This window comes from Sus scrofa, chromosome 9 (genome assembly GCF_054392235.1).
Source record: "Sus scrofa isolate SSC_HxYL_T2T_F1_AM1 chromosome 9, Sscrofa_HxYL_maternal_Yorkshire_Landrace_v2.0, whole genome shotgun sequence".
NCBI lineage: Eukaryota > Metazoa > Chordata > Mammalia > Artiodactyla > Suidae > Sus > Sus scrofa.
Genome location: NC_139391.1, coordinates 26,631,901 through 26,648,669, shown reverse-complemented (window position 1 = coordinate 26,648,669; position 16,769 = coordinate 26,631,901). Strand labels below are relative to the sequence as shown.

General features: G+C 40.6%; 1 protein-coding gene across 2 annotated transcripts in view; it reads left to right on the top strand.

The window, feature by feature from the left end:
• Positions 1 to 14,195, top strand: part of MRE11 (MRE11 homolog, double strand break repair nuclease) — a 62,153-nt gene extending 47,958 nt beyond the window's left edge. For both annotated transcript variants that reach the window (XM_003129788.6, XM_084975731.1), the window contains exons 17-20: positions 948 to 1,006; positions 3,123 to 3,190; positions 8,609 to 8,687; positions 11,041 to 14,195. In XM_003129788.6, the coding sequence (XP_003129836.3) occupies positions 948 to 1,006; positions 3,123 to 3,190; positions 8,609 to 8,687; positions 11,041 to 11,097 (263 nt within the window). In that variant the 3' untranslated portion in view covers positions 11,098 to 14,195. The remainder of the gene's footprint in view (positions 1 to 947; positions 1,007 to 3,122; positions 3,191 to 8,608; positions 8,688 to 11,040) is intronic.
• Positions 14,196 to 16,769: the final 2,574 nt, after the last annotated feature.

Sequence of the window (16,769 nt, the reverse complement as noted above, 5' to 3'; positions counted from 1 at the left end):
TATTATTAATGCTGTTTTGTTTTTTGGGGTCTTTTTGTCTTTTTAGGGCCGCACCTGCGGCATATGGAGATTCCCAGGCTAGGGGTCTAATTGGAGCTGTAGCCACCAGCCTACGCCACAGCCCACAGCCGAGCCACATCTGTGACCTACATCAGAGCTCACAGCAGCGCCAGATCCCCTGGTAACCAGCCTCCCTTCTTAGGTGTGGTCCCCAAATCACCTCATTAACATAACAAAAGGCACCTTGATGGTGCTCCTGGATTTAGGAAATGACGATTTTAGGAGCTCAGTGCCAGAAATGGGAAGGAAGGCTCAACATACATTTCTTCCTATAAAATCACAATATCACAGTTTTGGTCTCTGGAAAAATAAAAATTAACTCAACTTCATGTTTCTAAACCCAAGTTTAGAAAGCCGAAAATGTCCGGTTTTCATAGGAAAGTTATCACGGAATGAAAGATATCTCTCTTTTCTAAGAGAGCTCCCTCTGGACTGTTTGTTAGGTGCTGACTATTTCTAACAAAGTAGAGGAGAGGAAGAAAGCGCTTACTGGAGCCACAGGGCTCCTAAGCTGGCTCCAGGGAAAGACAGTGCCCACTCTAAGGCAAGGAAGACATGGGGGGGTTTACTTTCATTGTATTTGGAGCTCAGTCCATTAGATGACCAGATTTGATCCTTCAGGTATTTTTCTGTAACATATTTTTGGTGTAGATGTACCTGTGAACACTGCTGGTTACTTTACTTGCCGGCAAATCATATGAGACTGGCAGGCAGACATATAATTGCAGATCTCCCTTCAGATTTTAAAAAATGGAAGCTGTTTTTTTGATTCGTGGTTAGAGGTTTGTGCACATAGGCCTTAGGAAATCTTCAGCTAAAGAAATGTGCAAATTTTTCTAAGCTATTTTACGAATAACATAATAGATGTTTCATCTTTTTCATTATAGCCTTTAAATCTGCAAGAAAGCAGCCGTCTCAAAATGCTGCTCCTAAGAATTATTCGGAGGTAAGAAAGATGTACAGTTGTGTACTGATAACTTACGTTTCCTACATTATGATTGTCAGTTCTTTGGTCTACAACGTACGTAAAAGAAGAAAACGTGTGGACTGTTAGAACAATGGAGAACTTTGCTGATTATCTAGACGGTGCCATAGCAGTGACCTGAGCCACAGCACTGCCAGTGCCGGGTCCTTAACCTGCTGAGCCAACAGGGACCTCCTGAGAATGCATGTATTTACTTATTGATTTACTTATTTATTTTGGTCTCTCTCTTTTTAAAAGAATGGATCACATAATTGCAAATCCTAAATGTATGGACCCAGTCATATTTTAAATGTGGAACTGAAAGGGCCCTTTCATGGAATACGAATACCATGTGTATGGAGTGTGCATATCAGTGTGTAGAGAGGTCTTATTTATTCCTGGCTTCCTCTTGTTACTTTTACTCTCATAATGCGCTGACTGGTGTCTTAATGGCTGAAGTTAAACTCAAGACAAACCGCAAGCCTACGGACCTCTTGTGTTCAGCTCAGATCTAACATGAAACTTGTGCCCATCCTTTGGATTCTGAGAAGAGTCCAATATGGGCTTGACTCTCCTGTCACCTTACTTTGGAAACACGTGTCTTACTTCCCAGGTGACATCCCTGCCCTTTATCCACCAGATGCCTGCAGTGCCCCCCTCTTATTTATGATCATCGAAAGTGTCTCCAGACGTGTCCAGATGTTTCTGGAATGGGAGTGGAGGTTAAAAATGACGCCTAGTTGAAAGTCATTGCTCTGTCATACCGCCCCAGCAGCATTTTCTCAAATTTCATTTCTGCTTGGTGGTTCAAGTTTGTGACACAGTTCAGATTCTGTTATTGTTCTTTAATGTCTCTTAACGTCATCTTTCTTTTTTTCCCCCCTCGTCTTCCTATTTTACACTTATATATGGGTATACCAGTGCTAGCTTTTATCCTGAGCTCCATTTCATTATTCCTATTCAGCTGTCACCTGCTCTTGCTTCAGGACTGTGTCTGAAAACAAAATCTAGAAGGTAGCTTCCCCTCTGGATTTTTCTTTCAGAAGTCAAGAACATGAGTTTGAGAAGAGCAAGTCATGGCAAACTAACGTTTTCTTTCATTTTTTTGATTGGGGTTACAAAGTGGTAGATGAGGGGAACACTGGAGACATTTGAGTCCTTCCAGGCACATACGAGACAATTCTCCTGAGAGTGTCATGGACAACACGCAGATAGATTGGCTGGATGTATAGCTGTTCGGACCACTTCGTTTAATGGCATTTGATGAATAGTTCAGTGTCAGACTGGATGGGGAGTCGGGTGGGGGTGGTCTCAAGTGCTGGGGTTTTTTCATTATTTTGTCTTGGGCTTTGTCAGATGAAGATAGAGCAAATATATGTATTAAGTGTCAAGATAATAGAAAATATAGGTATTTTAGATGATAAGAATCAATATTAAGATAATCAGTACCTTTAATGGGGCATAAAACCAACCAAAAAAAGAACCCCCCCAAAAAAGAACCCCAGAAAATCACAGGGCACTGTTAGCACATAACCTGTGTGAGTCAGTCATCAATCAAACTGCATGTTCCTTTAGGTGCCCAGGCTGCCATGGTGGCAGGAGAGAAGGGAGCTCACACATGATGTATGAACACCGTTTATAAGTGAAGAGTGACATTGGCAGGGAGGTCAGCCTGAACTTTAGTTTTAATGGTTGCTGCCTACGTGGTTTCTGCCTCCTTTCTTATAACTTAAAAAAGAAAGGAATATTTGGCGTTCCCGTAGTGGCGCAGTGGAAACGGATCCAACTAGGAACCATGAGGTTGTGGGTTCGATCCATGGCCTCACTCAGTGGGTTAAGGATCCAGCGTTGCCGTGAACTGTAGTCGAAAACGCAGCTTGGATCTTGCATTGCTGTGGCTGTGGCATAGGCCAGCAGCAATAGCTCGGATTAGACTCCTAGCCTAGGAACCTCCATGTGCCGTGAGTGCAGCCCTAAAAGGACAGGAAAAAAAAAAAAAGCCACTTAAAAAACAGACTTTGAGATTGAGTTATTTCATTCATTTTTCTTCAAATTGTGCATTCCCACAAAGACTGCTGTTTTGTTTTTTCCCCCTTAGGTGATTGAGGTGGATGAGTCAGATACGGAAGAAGACATTTTTCCTACCACTTCAAAAACAGATCAAAGGTAGGTACAGTGATTTCCTGCAAAAAGAAACCTCTGAAAATTATCCAGCATTCCACTCATACATTTGTCTGTGCCATAGCAGGTTAACAGATTTATTTTCAGTTGGTCATGTATGCGACCAAGGGCTAGTCTACAGAGTTGATGCAGCAGTATTACAAGTATTTTCATTGAAAATTCAAATAACTTGTGATTCATTTCCTTTTGCCTTTATCACCCAGTGATTTTCTTAATGGAGTACTGTGTTCTGTTGAATGAACAGAAAATAGCTTTGTTAATATTCAATGTCAGCTTTTCTTCATGTTTTTCTATACTAAATTACACAGAATGCTGTGCTAAGAGTACTTCTATGCCTTTCCTGTCCTTTCTGGTTTTGGCCTGGTTCTGTCAGGCGTGGCTGCATTCACAATTAACCATTTTTTTCTGTGAGTGAACATTTTAGGTGAACACTGCTTAACAAAAGCTCACTTCATGAAAATTTCTGCTTAAGAAAATCACAGCTTTTTCTATACTCATTTTCCGTGTGAGTGTTAGTATATTAGGTCTGATGGAGCACATAATGTTCTAATCTGGACACTGCGTTCAGGAGGGTGAATCCCGGTGGAAGAGAGAGATGGACACATTTCAGTCCATTACAGGATGATTGAGTCACTACATCATTGCATATGAAATTTTATGATACAGACTAGATGGGGGCATGGGCCTTCAGAGAAAGGAACAAGGAAGTGGAGGTTATCATAGAAGGAAAAGCTTCATGGAGTAAAATTTACCAGCAATTTTAACGATAGGGATTGTTTGGATCAGTGGGGGTGAGCATGGAAGCTAAGAGTAGAAGTTGCAGAAATTAACAGGAAAGTAAGGAAAAAGCTCTATTTCCATGTTTCTCTCAATCTCATAATCTCAGCTTTTTTTTTTTTTTTTTCATTGCTTAAGGATAAAAGTTAAATTTGATTAAATGAAAACAAGGTGATTTAGGAGTTCCTATCGTGGCTGAGCAGTTAATGAGTTTGACTAGCATGCACTATGACACAGGTTTGATCCCTGGCCTCGCTCAGTGGGTTAAGGATCTGGCATTGCCATGAGCTGTGGTGTGGGTTGCAGGCGCAGCTCAGATCTGATGTTGCTGTGGCTGTGGCGTAGGCCGGCAGCTGCAGCTCGGATTCGACCACAAGCCTGGGAACCGCCATATGCCGCAGGTGCAGCCCTAAAAAGCAAAAAAGCCAAAAAAAAAAAGTGATTTATTGAAAGAATATCAGGACATCGAAGGAAGAGAGTCCTTTCTAAGTGCTTGTTTGGTTGTTCTTGTCTTTGTAAATTAAAGTATATACAAACAAAAACAGGTCTAGCTTTCTGATTTTCTTTTTCCTCAGTAGTGAATCCATAATTGAGAGGAATATGGAAGCTTAGCTTGGGGAAGTCCTTATTTTTCATTATTGAAACTAATGAAAATACAGTTTTAGTGTGTTTGACATATGTAAGGGTATGAATGAAAAAATACTTGGGTTGTGTTACCATTTGGGTAATCTGTTCTTCAGTAGAATAAGTGTCTATTGACTTCATAGCTGCTTACGATGTAATAATAACTGAATTGTTTAGCACTTCCTACCTGTCAGGCACTGTTTTGAGCCTTTGCATGTGAATTAGCTTGTATAATATTTACAATCACTCCAAGAGGTAAATAAAGTTATAACTGTATTTTCCCCATTTTACCTTTGAAGAAAGTGAGGCATGGGAGTCTTAAGTGACTTACCTAAGGTCACCCAGCTAGTCACATAGCCAGGCGTTCCACTCTAGAACTCACCTCTGCTGTGGCTTCTTAACATAATAACTAGATTCCGCTCTCAGACCTCGGTGCATGTAATAATAATTTAAATAATGAGAGGCAATTTAGAAACTAACATTTTGGCAAGAAATCGGAAATGAGCCTTGGCAGATTTGTGTTCCTGATGACAGCAACAATTTAGGGTGTTTTTGAAGAATTATGTAGCAATGGTGTGGTTCGTATAATTATTCCACTCATAATGGGAAGTATTTAATCTCTGCCACTTACTAAGGATGGACCTTGTGCAAGGTTTTTGACTGCTGTGCCTCAGTGTCCCCATTTGTAAAATAAAGATAATAATATTTACCTCAAAGGGTTTTTATGAGGCTTGAGTGAGTTCATGTTTGTGAAATGCTAAGTACAGTGCTTGGCACGTAGGAACACCTCTGCAAGTGCTTATTAAGTAAATAACAGGCCAGGGAAATAGAACAGGAATAATAGGAAGAATGGTAACCAGTAAAAGCACTAATATTCTTGGCAGGTAACTTTAAAGAGGAAAAAACCTCCAGCTGTTAGACTCCCTTTTGCCGGATGGGCAATGGAAACCTGCCCACTTTTCCCTGGAGAAATTGTTCTAAACTCTGCCCTGGTTGTACTGGGGATAAGAGGACCCATCCAGAGTTGATGGAGCTGGTGGTACCCCCCTTATCTTAAAGCAACGAACAAGAGGCCAGGGGGAGGAGGAGAGATTGATGGGATTCTATTAAACCTTGTAATGGGGGGAGCTAACGTTTTAGGGGCACATTTTATGCGCCAACGCCAATTTCATATGTTATCCTATGCTTGTAACACTGCTACAACTGACATAATTGGCTGAACGACTCTAGGTAGGAAGTCTGACTTATGGCTCCAAATTATATCTATACAAAAATGGAGAAGATGTGTAGCTCCTGGTACTCGATTTATTACACCCTCTTTGCCTTATTTTTGAGCCATGCACATGAAGCTAATCAAATAAAACTTTTTTTTTTTGACATCCAGGACAAAAGCCCATTTATTTGACCCAGCAGTCAAAACAGTATAACCAAAGATGTGGTACATATGTAAAATGGAATATTACTCAGCCATAAAAAAGAATGAAATAAGGCCATTTGCAGCAACATGGAGGCAACTAGATTATCATAGTAAGAGAAGTCAGAAAGACAAATACCATATGCTATCACTGTATGTGGATTCTAAACTGTGACACAAATGAACATATCCACAAAACAGAAACAGACTCAGACATAGAAAACAGGCTTGTGGTTGCCGTTGGGGAGTGGGGAGGGAGTGGGATGGACTGGGAGTTTGGGGCTGGTAAATAAAAACTATTACATTTAGAATGGCTAAGCAATGAGTTCTACAGTACAGCACAGGGAACTGTTCAGTCTCTTGAGATAGACCATGATGGAAGATAGTATAAGAAAGGGAATGTATATACGTATGACTGGGTCACTTTAACTTTGCTGTACAGCAGAAATTGGCACAACATTGCAAAACTTTAATTAAATAAACGAAAAAACCTGGAGTTCCCGTCATGGCTTGTGGTGCAGCGGAAATGAATCTGACTAGGAACCATGAGGTTTCGGGTTCAATCCCTGGCCTCAACCAGTGGGTTAACGATCCGGCATTGTCATGAGCTGTGGTGTAGGTCGAAGACGGAGCTGGGATCTGGCGTTGCTGTGGCTGTGGTGTACGCCGGCAGCTATTGCTCCGATTGGACTCCTAGCCTGGGAATCTCCATATGCTGCAGGTGCGGCCCTAAAAAGCAGGGGAAAAAAAAAAAAAAAACAACCAGTAAAACCATTCTTCGATTCCCTCCAAGAACAGGTGCTCTCTCATAGACTAGATCTTTGTGTCTTAGATCCCCTGGTGCAGAATTAGGGTTCCTGCTGTGATCAGATGAGCCAGCATCTGGTATAGATACCTGGCTTGTTTCTCAGCATCATTTTGTGGGGAGACATCAGCAAGCGGTCGGGTCTCAGTGGGTATGTCTTTCTGTACCCATCCTTCCTCCAGCCTCTGCAGCAACATTGCCTAAGCTGCCAGGCTGACCCTGTGGCTTTATGCCTTCAGTGACCTGCTTCTTCCTGTCACAGATGGAAACAAGTCAACAATGGCCAGCCACTGCTTAGGTCAAGTACAGAAAATGGGGACTCCCCAGATGACTATTAAGTTCCTTGGTCTCTTACCTCTAAAGCTATGCTCTTCAGGTTTGCTCGGCATCCCTTTACTTCTGCACTTAAGAACCTGTGGGTTTTTCTGTTTCCTTCTGACATAAGACCTCTTGGCTCACAACGTATTTGTCCAGACAAGACCTGCAGATATATTTCTTTTGCTGTGATATCATCCCAAAGCATGGTAATAAATTGTTGGCTAAGAATTTACAAACACTGCTTTCATTAAGAAAGCAGTCAACAAACTTTTTCTTAAAGGGCCAGGTGATAAATATTTTAGGGTTTGTGGGCCGAGAGGCAAAATTGGGGATATTCTGTAGGTACTCATGTACCCATTTCACACCGTGAAGACTATTCTTAGCTCACAGGCCGTAAAGAACAGGCAGGCTGGATTTGGCCTGCTGGCCAAGGTTGCCGGTCTCTGTTCTTAGATGACTTAAAATTTTCATTAGTAAAAAGACATAGGAATATGAGTTCCATTACTACAAGTTCAGCTTCATAAAGGTAGATTCCCAATTATCTCGCTTCCTGCTGTTTCCCGGGGCCTATCACAGGACCTGGCAAGTAAATATTTGCTGTTTGATTTGGACTGAACACAAGTAATATAAACAGGGAGGCAACCCAAGAAAGAGATGAGCCTTTCCTAAGATCCTTTTATCCTGTTATGGAAACATAACTGAGATTCGAATTAGAATATTTCAGTTAGAATATTCAAATGGAGTATTTCAGTATTTCCCCCATCATTTTCAGGAGTGGGGGATGGTAGCAAGATACATGTTCATACACATTAAGACCTGTAATGAAAGCACACATCTGCGAGGTCCTTCATAGGTGTCAGGCACTGATCAGAGTGTTCAAGTACACTAACACATTTAATCTTTTTTTCTTTTTTTGTCTTTTTGCCTTTTCTAGCGCCGCTTCCTCGGCATATGGAGGTTCCCAGGCTAGGGCTCGAGTCGAAGCTGTAGCCACCGGCCTACACCACAGCCACAGCAACAGCAGATCCGAGCCACGTCTGTGACCTACACCACAGCTCACGGCAACGCCAGATCCTTAACCCACTGAGCAAGGCCAGGGATCGAACTCGCAACCTCATGGTTCCTAGTCGGATTTGTTAACCATTGAGCCATGATGGGAACTCCTAACACATTTAATTTTTTAAAAATTATCATCCTCTTCGTACAGGTGAGGAAATGGTGGCCCAGAAAGGCGGATAACCTGCTTGAAGCCGTGTAGCTAGTGAAGGGCAAGCTGGAATTCAAACCCTGACTTCAGAAGAGTCCTTTTCCTCGCCACTAAGCTTTTCCTGCCTCTTAAACGTAGCTCGAAGGGAATGTATTATTTTTATCCTCGGCTGCTACAAACATGGAAAACTTAGAAAGGCTCCCTCCTGTGATGAGGTCTTTGGCTCATTTTCTCTGTTTTTCTCGTGTTTTGCTCTAGGTGGTTGAGCACGTCGTCATCAAGCAAACGCGCGTCCCAGAGCCAGGTGGCTAGAGGGGTCGATTTTGAATCAGATGAGGTAATAAAGTCATATTATACATCTGAAAAACGTGTTTAACTGTTTATGAAATCCAAATAGGGCCTGCCAAGCTAGTTGCCCGAAAATTATTTCTAAAGGTGGTTCCATTGATCCCCGCCCTTTGAACTGTAGTTAATGTCGAGCTAGTGAACAGCCTCTGCTGAGTGCTCATCCGTGGAAACATCGCAGCTGTGAAAGGCTTGCGGGTTTTTAACACATAATGTTCACTCCGCTCTTATTTAATTTGCCCACGTGGTAGTAGGATCCGAATCGTTTTTCCAGCTTCTGTCATTTGTACTTGGAGAGATGAGGAGGATGATGATGAGACCGTGAAAGCGTTTAACATCACCTTAGAATAGAATGTTCACTGAGACCCCGTACACGCGCTACCCTTTTCCCACCTAAGGCGGTACGTGGTGGCGCTTTTCAGTCGCTGCAGAAACACATTACATAAAACCGAACCCTTCTAGCTTGTTTTAAATATACGGTTAGATCACTAGTGTTATGCATAGTCACACTGTTTTGTTTTGTTTTTTTCTTTTTAGGGCCACACCTGCAGCATATGGAAGTTCCCAGGCGAGGGGTCAAATAGGAGCTGCACCTGCAGGCCTGCGCCACAGCCACAGCAATACCGGATCTGAGCTGCATCTATGACCCATGCTGCAGCTTGTGGCAGCTCTGGATCCTTAACCCACCGAGCAAGGCCAGCACTCGAACCTGCATCCTCATGGAAACTTGTTGGGTTCTTAACCCGCTGAGCCACAACAGGAACTCCGGTGTTCACATTGCTTTGCAGTAATCTCCAGAAGCTTTTCATCTTCCCAAACTGAAACTCTATAGCCATTGAACAGCATCGCCCCATTTCCCCCTCCCCTCAGCCCCTGGCAGCTACTCTTCTATTTTCTTTATGGTTTTGACCCCTCTCAGTGCTTCCTGTGAGTGGACTGCTACAGTGTTTGTCCTTGTGTGTGTGCCTGGCTTACTGCCCTGAGCATCATGTCCTCCACATTCATCCCTGTTGTAACATGTGACTCACACCTTTGATTTTGAGCTTTAGCTGCTGCTGTCATGTTCCCTGTATCCCAGCTGTGGTTTTGAAACAGCTTGAGGAGAAGCCTCCCCAGAACTCAGGCTGCAGGGGAAAATGGCAGCATGAGCTCAGTCTGCCTACGAAACACTAACATGTTGCCCCCTGGAGAGAAGTGCGCAGTTGTCAACTGGCTTATCGATTCCAAAATATCTAGATACACATACGGTTATATGTTACTTAATCGAAATCCATTGTTCATGTCAACTGCAAAGAAAAACTATTAACAAATTCTCTATTATTCTTTCATTTGGATTTCCTGCTGGTTTACTAACAAGTTCTGCCTTTTATATAATAGCAGAAATGAACCAGTAAATGAAAGCAAATTGGTATTTCTCAAGGCATCACTAGATGACAGCTAATCTAGCAGACATCTGGGTATGTTCATATCACCAACAAAGCCTGACACCAAATAATTATCCCTTTTTATTAATGTCTTAAACGTAAATCAAAACTACAAATTTTTCTTTTCTGAATATTTAGTTATAGAATATTAGAATATATAATCATTGATTATATGTCATCTTTATCAAATTACGTATTTTGGGCTTATCTAGGTTTTGTTAATTTTCATTCTAAGTAAACTCTCCGTTAGCATCTGATATTCCTGCCTGTTCTTCCTATGCATGTAATCTACAGCCTGGCAGCATGGGAACGCTTAGAAACTAAAATAGTCCATCTACTTATTTTTCCAAAAAAATATTAAAAAGATTGCTTTGCTAGATTGTTTCTTGCATCAGCCCGAGAGTAGCTACCTATTTCTAGCATTAAATGGGTAATGGGAATAAAAATTACAGCTATTTCTAAATTAGGTCATGTGGCTTCATTATTTTTTTGGCTCTGAGTTTCCAGAACATCAGATACACCAGTAATAAAATGTAAATGAAAAAAAAAAAACTAATAGAAATGACTTGGAGAATCTATTACCCACTCCTTGCTTGCTTTCATCAGGGTGAATAATTGAGAAAAATATCTGTGGTATGTATTGTGAGTGTACATATACACACATACAGAGCAGGATACATTTTTATTTTTAATGCTTGCTAAGAATTGAACTTATTGATTTTAACAATAAAATGGCCACTGAGGAAGGGAAGAAGAGAAAACATTGACAAACTATTCATATTTATAAAGAAAGCAGAGAAGTGAAAGTCCATCCCGTGTGAAAGGAGAAAATAGCTCTTACTATCGTTTTGCCCAAAAGAACTGTCTTGTCTCAGTGGGACACGGGACAGTCACTAACTTGACGTTTGGATGTCATTTCAGGATGACGATGATGATCCTTTTATGAACCTTAGTTCTTTAAGAAGAAACAGAAGATAATATATTTAATGGCAGTTTGAAGTTTTCAAGAGTCGGGAAAGATCAAAACATTGCATTAAAAGTTTACCAGCTGAAGGTTTCTTGAGTAGTCCTGTTCACTGAAGAATTCAAATGATTCTTAACAAAGACACTAATGTGTAAAGATTTTTGCTTTTTAATATTTCCTGAACATGACTCCATAAGGAAACTTCCCAGCTTCAGGGCATATAGAATAGCATTGATTCTCCTTATGTGTCAATGTGTTACCTGTTCTCTAAATGCTCTGTGAAACTTGGAATGGTATTTTCCTGACATACATTCGTATACGCCTTACTGAGTGAGAACTTTGCTTAAATATCATTCTTAAGGACTAAAATAAACACACCATTGTATGTTTCTGCTTTATAATCAAAGACTGTGTGAGTATTTCATGTTTAGCCAAAGTTGAGGGAAAGAGCTTATGGAGTCTAACCCTTTTATAACCTTAGTAGTTTCTACACATCTTGGATCTCCTGCAGGTAAAACAATCTCTGTGAAATTGTGCCTAAGCTCACTGTTTATTCCTGTGTATGTGTTCTTTTTCTAATGCTTGTGATAGTGTCAGCCAGAGAATTTGAATGATGACATAGACTTTGAATAATTAGATATGTTTATATTAAAAAGACCTGTCAGATTATCGAGGTTTTCATTGCAGTTGTAGCCAAGATTTCAAAAAATTGTGTGACCATTGAACAGTAGTAGTTTTCTCCATTATTTTCCATTATTAATAATTTTCCATTGTTAATGATCTTCTCTTTCTCTCTCGTCTGTTTCTAGGAGGAAAGGGTTAAAATAATTTAACCGTATCTTAGAAAAAGAGGAAGAATTTTTACTTTTTTTTAGATAGAGTGGTCAGTTGACCTTTACGGTTATATTAGATGAAAATATTGAAATATAACTTCTGTGGGATATCAATGCCAAGGTTTCTCGTTTATAATATTTTATTTTAACATCGAACATGGGCAATTTCAAAATCTTAGAGAAGCAGGTCATTTTAGCAGGTCATGTTACATTTTCTTACTTATGTTCAGGGGGATGTAAGAATTTGACCTTTTCAGATTTAAGTTCAAAATCCCATTCACCTTTCTAAGACTCAGTTAAAAGAGCCTCGAGAGTATTCCTTCTTTTCATCTTCTGATGCAGCTGTATTTCAGAACTCCTTAGGGAAGTTATAGACCTTGGCAGTACCACAGCCTGACATTTCAAATGTAGAAATCAACACTAGACCGAGTGATATTCCTGATTATTGGTATCGTCATACCTAGAATAAGTCAAACTGGAAAAGGCAATATTTGCGTACTGGCTGCCTCCATATCTTTAGCCCTTTGAAAGGGCCTAAGTCAAGAATTGTTTTTTTTGTTTTTTTGTTTTTTTTATTTTCCCACTGTACAGCAAGGGGGTCAGGTTATCCTTACATGTATACATTACAGTTACAGTTTTTCCCCCACTAAGTCAAGAATTGTGATGTAACCTTAGTTTCTTCAAAAATATTTTCTGGTAGTTCCTGTCATGGCTCAGCAGGTTAAGAATCTGACTAATATCTATGAGGCTGTGGGTTCAATCCCTGGCCTCGTTCAGTGGCTTAAAGGATCTGGCATTGCCATGCGCTGTGGTGTAGGTCATAGATGCAGCTCTGATTTGACCCTTAGCCTGAGAACTTCCTTGTGCCACAGGCGCTGCCCTAAAAAGAAAAGAAAAAAAAAAAAGAGTCTTCTTTTCTGTACCTCACTGGAGCATAACGATTATTTTAGCAGGTAGCAATCACTCAGCAGAAGGCCTTGTCATGCAAAATATTCTCGGGCACCTCTGCCCTCATCTTTAATTTCCCCAGTATTTGAATGAAGCAGAGATGAAACAATGACCAAGAATTGCTTTCCAGGGTGGGAGAGGAGCTGGTGTGGTGGCGGTCTCTGGGCGATACAGTGCCACCCCTGCCCAGGGCAGGCTCAGCCCGAGACGTGCTGGGGTGAGGGTCAGAGTGAAGGAGGTGGAAAGCCTAGCAAAGCATCCCAACAGCTCTCGAGAGTAAGGCTTTCTCCCTTTCTAAAACTGCTCTGCACTATGAAAGAGGCACTGAATGTGATGCAGCTATTAGCTCCTGGGAGAAGTGCTTCTGTGGCAGCGAGAGAGGGTGAAATTCTCAGCTAATTCGGGTCATTTTGTGAATAGCGTGGGTCAGTTCCTGGAAATTCAGTAAATAAACAGGGGACCTTTTTGAGGAATATTGCTCCACAGTAAAATATGCTCCATATCCTTGATAGTCTGTGTCGATGCAGTAAGGTCTAGGGTTTGGGGGGCGGTTTTCAGACACGTTGGTATAGTTGCGGATTCCAGATGATTGTAGGGCCCCTGCAGCGGCTGGGAGAGAGCCGTGATGGAAACATGCCGGGGGAAAAATCCTTCCATCGTTTACCGAAGAATAGCTCTCTTTCCGGTGTTTTATATCAAAAATATAATAGTGCATTTACAGTTCTAGGAAATAAAACTGCACTTAGAAAATTCAAGCATTTAGGCATATGACTTTCAATTCAGGGGCCCATTGGACATTTTTCCCCCTGAACTTTTCAACTTATGAGACACAATAACAAGAAAGTCATGTGGTTTAACAGACAATGAATGATAAGGGGAGTCTCATGGCATTCATTCTCTTTATAGGTCAGGAAATAGAATTTTACCAGTGCCTCTGAAGCCCACCTGTTTTCTCTGGGAAGCTAGTCTTGACCATTCAGAAGTTCTGACTTTGGCCACAAGGTGGTGCTTCCAAATCTAGAATATAGAAGTCAGTGTGGGTTTTGCAGTCAGTTTGGAACCTATGCCATAATACTAAATCTATGCAGTAAAACCAAAATTAGCTTTCTAATTTTACACGTTAATTGCTATACATATTTCACCTGGCTCAGCCTGTTACTAAGGAAATTGCAAACTTGATAAATTTTACATAGAAAATTTCAAGAAGCAAATGTTTTATGTTTTAATAAAGAGGAAAAAATTTATTAGAAAAAATTGAATTAAAAAGTTTCCCATTGTAAATTTTTTCTGTTGAATGTACTATAATTAAAAATAAGCTTCCCCAAATACAATCTGATGTCTGTTTTTGTCTCTCTCCTATGTTTAACTCAAAGTATTTTATGGCTTCTTAAAGCCAACTGCCATTAAGATTTATTATAAAAGTTTTGTAGAATAAAGATTTGGGTTTTTTTGAGTCCAGTGAGCTTCCATGTTCTTGAATGAAAAATGTCCACATTTCATCATTTATGTATCTCATTCCCTTTTAATATTTCTAAAACAAAAAAGACAAAAAAACCCACCCCATCAAATTGTATAGTGAAATATTTCAGTCTCCATGTATGTTCACCTTGGTACTTACTCTGACATCCTGATTTTTCCTTCTTTCTCAAACTCTCCTAATTAAACCATCATTGTCTGTTTGTAAGGATAATTTACTGCTTTCCAGTGTATAATTTTTTTTTTTTTTAAGGGCCGCTCCCGCAGCTTATGGAGGTTTTCAGGCTAGGGGTCAAATCAGAGCTGTAGCTCCCGGCCTACACCACAGCTCACGGCAATGCCAGATCCTTAACCCACTGAGCGAAGCCAGGAATTGAACTTGCATCCTTAGGGATACCAGCCAGGTTCGTTTCCACTGAACCACGATGGAAACACCTAAAGTGTCAAATTAAATGTCATAATAATCTAATGTCTGGAATTTGCTTCAAAATAATCTGGACTGGGGAGGGAAAGTGGATTGAAGCTGGGTGATGGACACGTGTAAGTTTATTATACTATATTTCTATATAAAAGCCCTAAAATATTTATATAAAAGATGAAACCATCAAACATTATTTATTACAATGAAAGATAATGTTATGTATGGTATTCCATGAGACAAAATATGCAACTTTTTTTTTTTTTTTTTTGGCTGCACCTGTGGCATGCCAAAAAAAAAAAAAAAAATGAACCCATGAACCCATATTGGTTCCTGGGCCAGGGATCAAACCCAAGCCACAGGTGTTCCCATCGTAGTTCAGAGGAAACGAATCTGACCAGCAGCCATGACGCAGGTTTGATCCCTGGCCTTGCTCAGTGGGTTAAGGATCCAGCATTGCTGTGAGCTGTGGTATAGGTCACAGATTAGGCTCGGATTTGGCATTGCTGTGGCTGTGGTGTAGGCTGGCGGCCCCAGCTCTGACCCCTAGCCTGGGAACCTCCATGTGCCGCAGGTGCAGCCCTGAAAAAAAAAAAGTGACAACACCAGATCCTTTTAACTACTAGGCCACCAGGCAACTCCACATGCAGCCGTTAAAAGGGATTTTTTTCCTTTTAATTTATTTATTTTTTTCTTTTTAGACCCACATCTGCAACATATAGAAGTTCCTGGGCAGCTGCCAGCCTACACCACAGCCACAGCAACAGCAGAGCCAAGCTGCATCTGATACCTATGCCACAGTTTGTGGCAACGCCAGATCCTTAGCCCACTGAGTAAGGCCAGGGATAGAACCCTCATCCTCATGGGTAATAGTCGGGTTCTTAACTTGTTGAGCCACAATGGGAACTCTAAAAAGGACTTTTTGAGAAAAATATAGCAACATGGAAAATGCTCAGAATGATGTAATCGACACAAAACTAATAAAATGTCATTTCAATTACGTAAAAAATTGAAAGGGAACCTACCAAAATGTTAATAGCATTGATTTTGATGATTTTCATTTTCTTCATGTTCTTCAGTACTATTTTAAAAATACCATTTATACTCAGAAAATAAAGGAGTGTCCTGAAGAGAAGGATCAGTCTTTACCTGTAACAGGTCCTTATTGTCATGGTCAGAGATAGGTCACTGGTCTCATCAGCCAACTGAGTCAATGTGACTCGGTGGCAGTTTTTAGTTATATGTAAGGAAGTGGTTCAGGAGTAAATAAAACAGCTTGTTCTGTAATCTATACCCTATACTTCTACAGGACACAGCCAGTTGTGTTTATAAGGGACATTTCTATTGTCAAGGAGTGATGGTGAAATTAATAGCTTTGGTTTAGTTCTATGCGCGTGTTGGAATTTTTTTTTTTTTTTCTTTTCGCCATTCTGGCAGCATGCAGAAGTTCCTGGGGCAGAGACTAAACCCACACCCAGCAGCAGTCTGAGCCGCAGCAGGGACAACACTGGATCCTCAACCCATTGAGCCGCAAGGGAGCTCTATGTGTTGGAATTTTTTGCCTTAAAAAAACTATTTTATTTTTTTAAAACCTATGTCTTATTAAAAAAACTCTATTTATGTTTTCATATATACATTCATGATAAGAGCCTGCTCTGTGTTTAAAGGATGAAAAGCACAGAATGTTTCCACGCAAGGAAGTTCAGTCTAATGCCAGAGGCTGACATAGAAAGTTGTTACATAGTTTAGAAGAGGCTGTGTAGAGATAAGCTCAGGGTGAAACTTTAAACCCAGGCTGGGTGGGGGGTCTGTCAAACCCAGGCTGGGGGTCCGCTCCAGAAGTCACCTACATTTAAGACCTTTCATTTAGTAATTACATCTCCAAATATAGTATAAATGATGTGGCTTTTTTCTCACATGATTTAGGTTAGATGTTATTAGTCTGCTCTTAATGTCAGGCTTTTTATGATATCCTTAATGTGTTTTTGGTTTTTTTTGTTTTTTGGGTTTT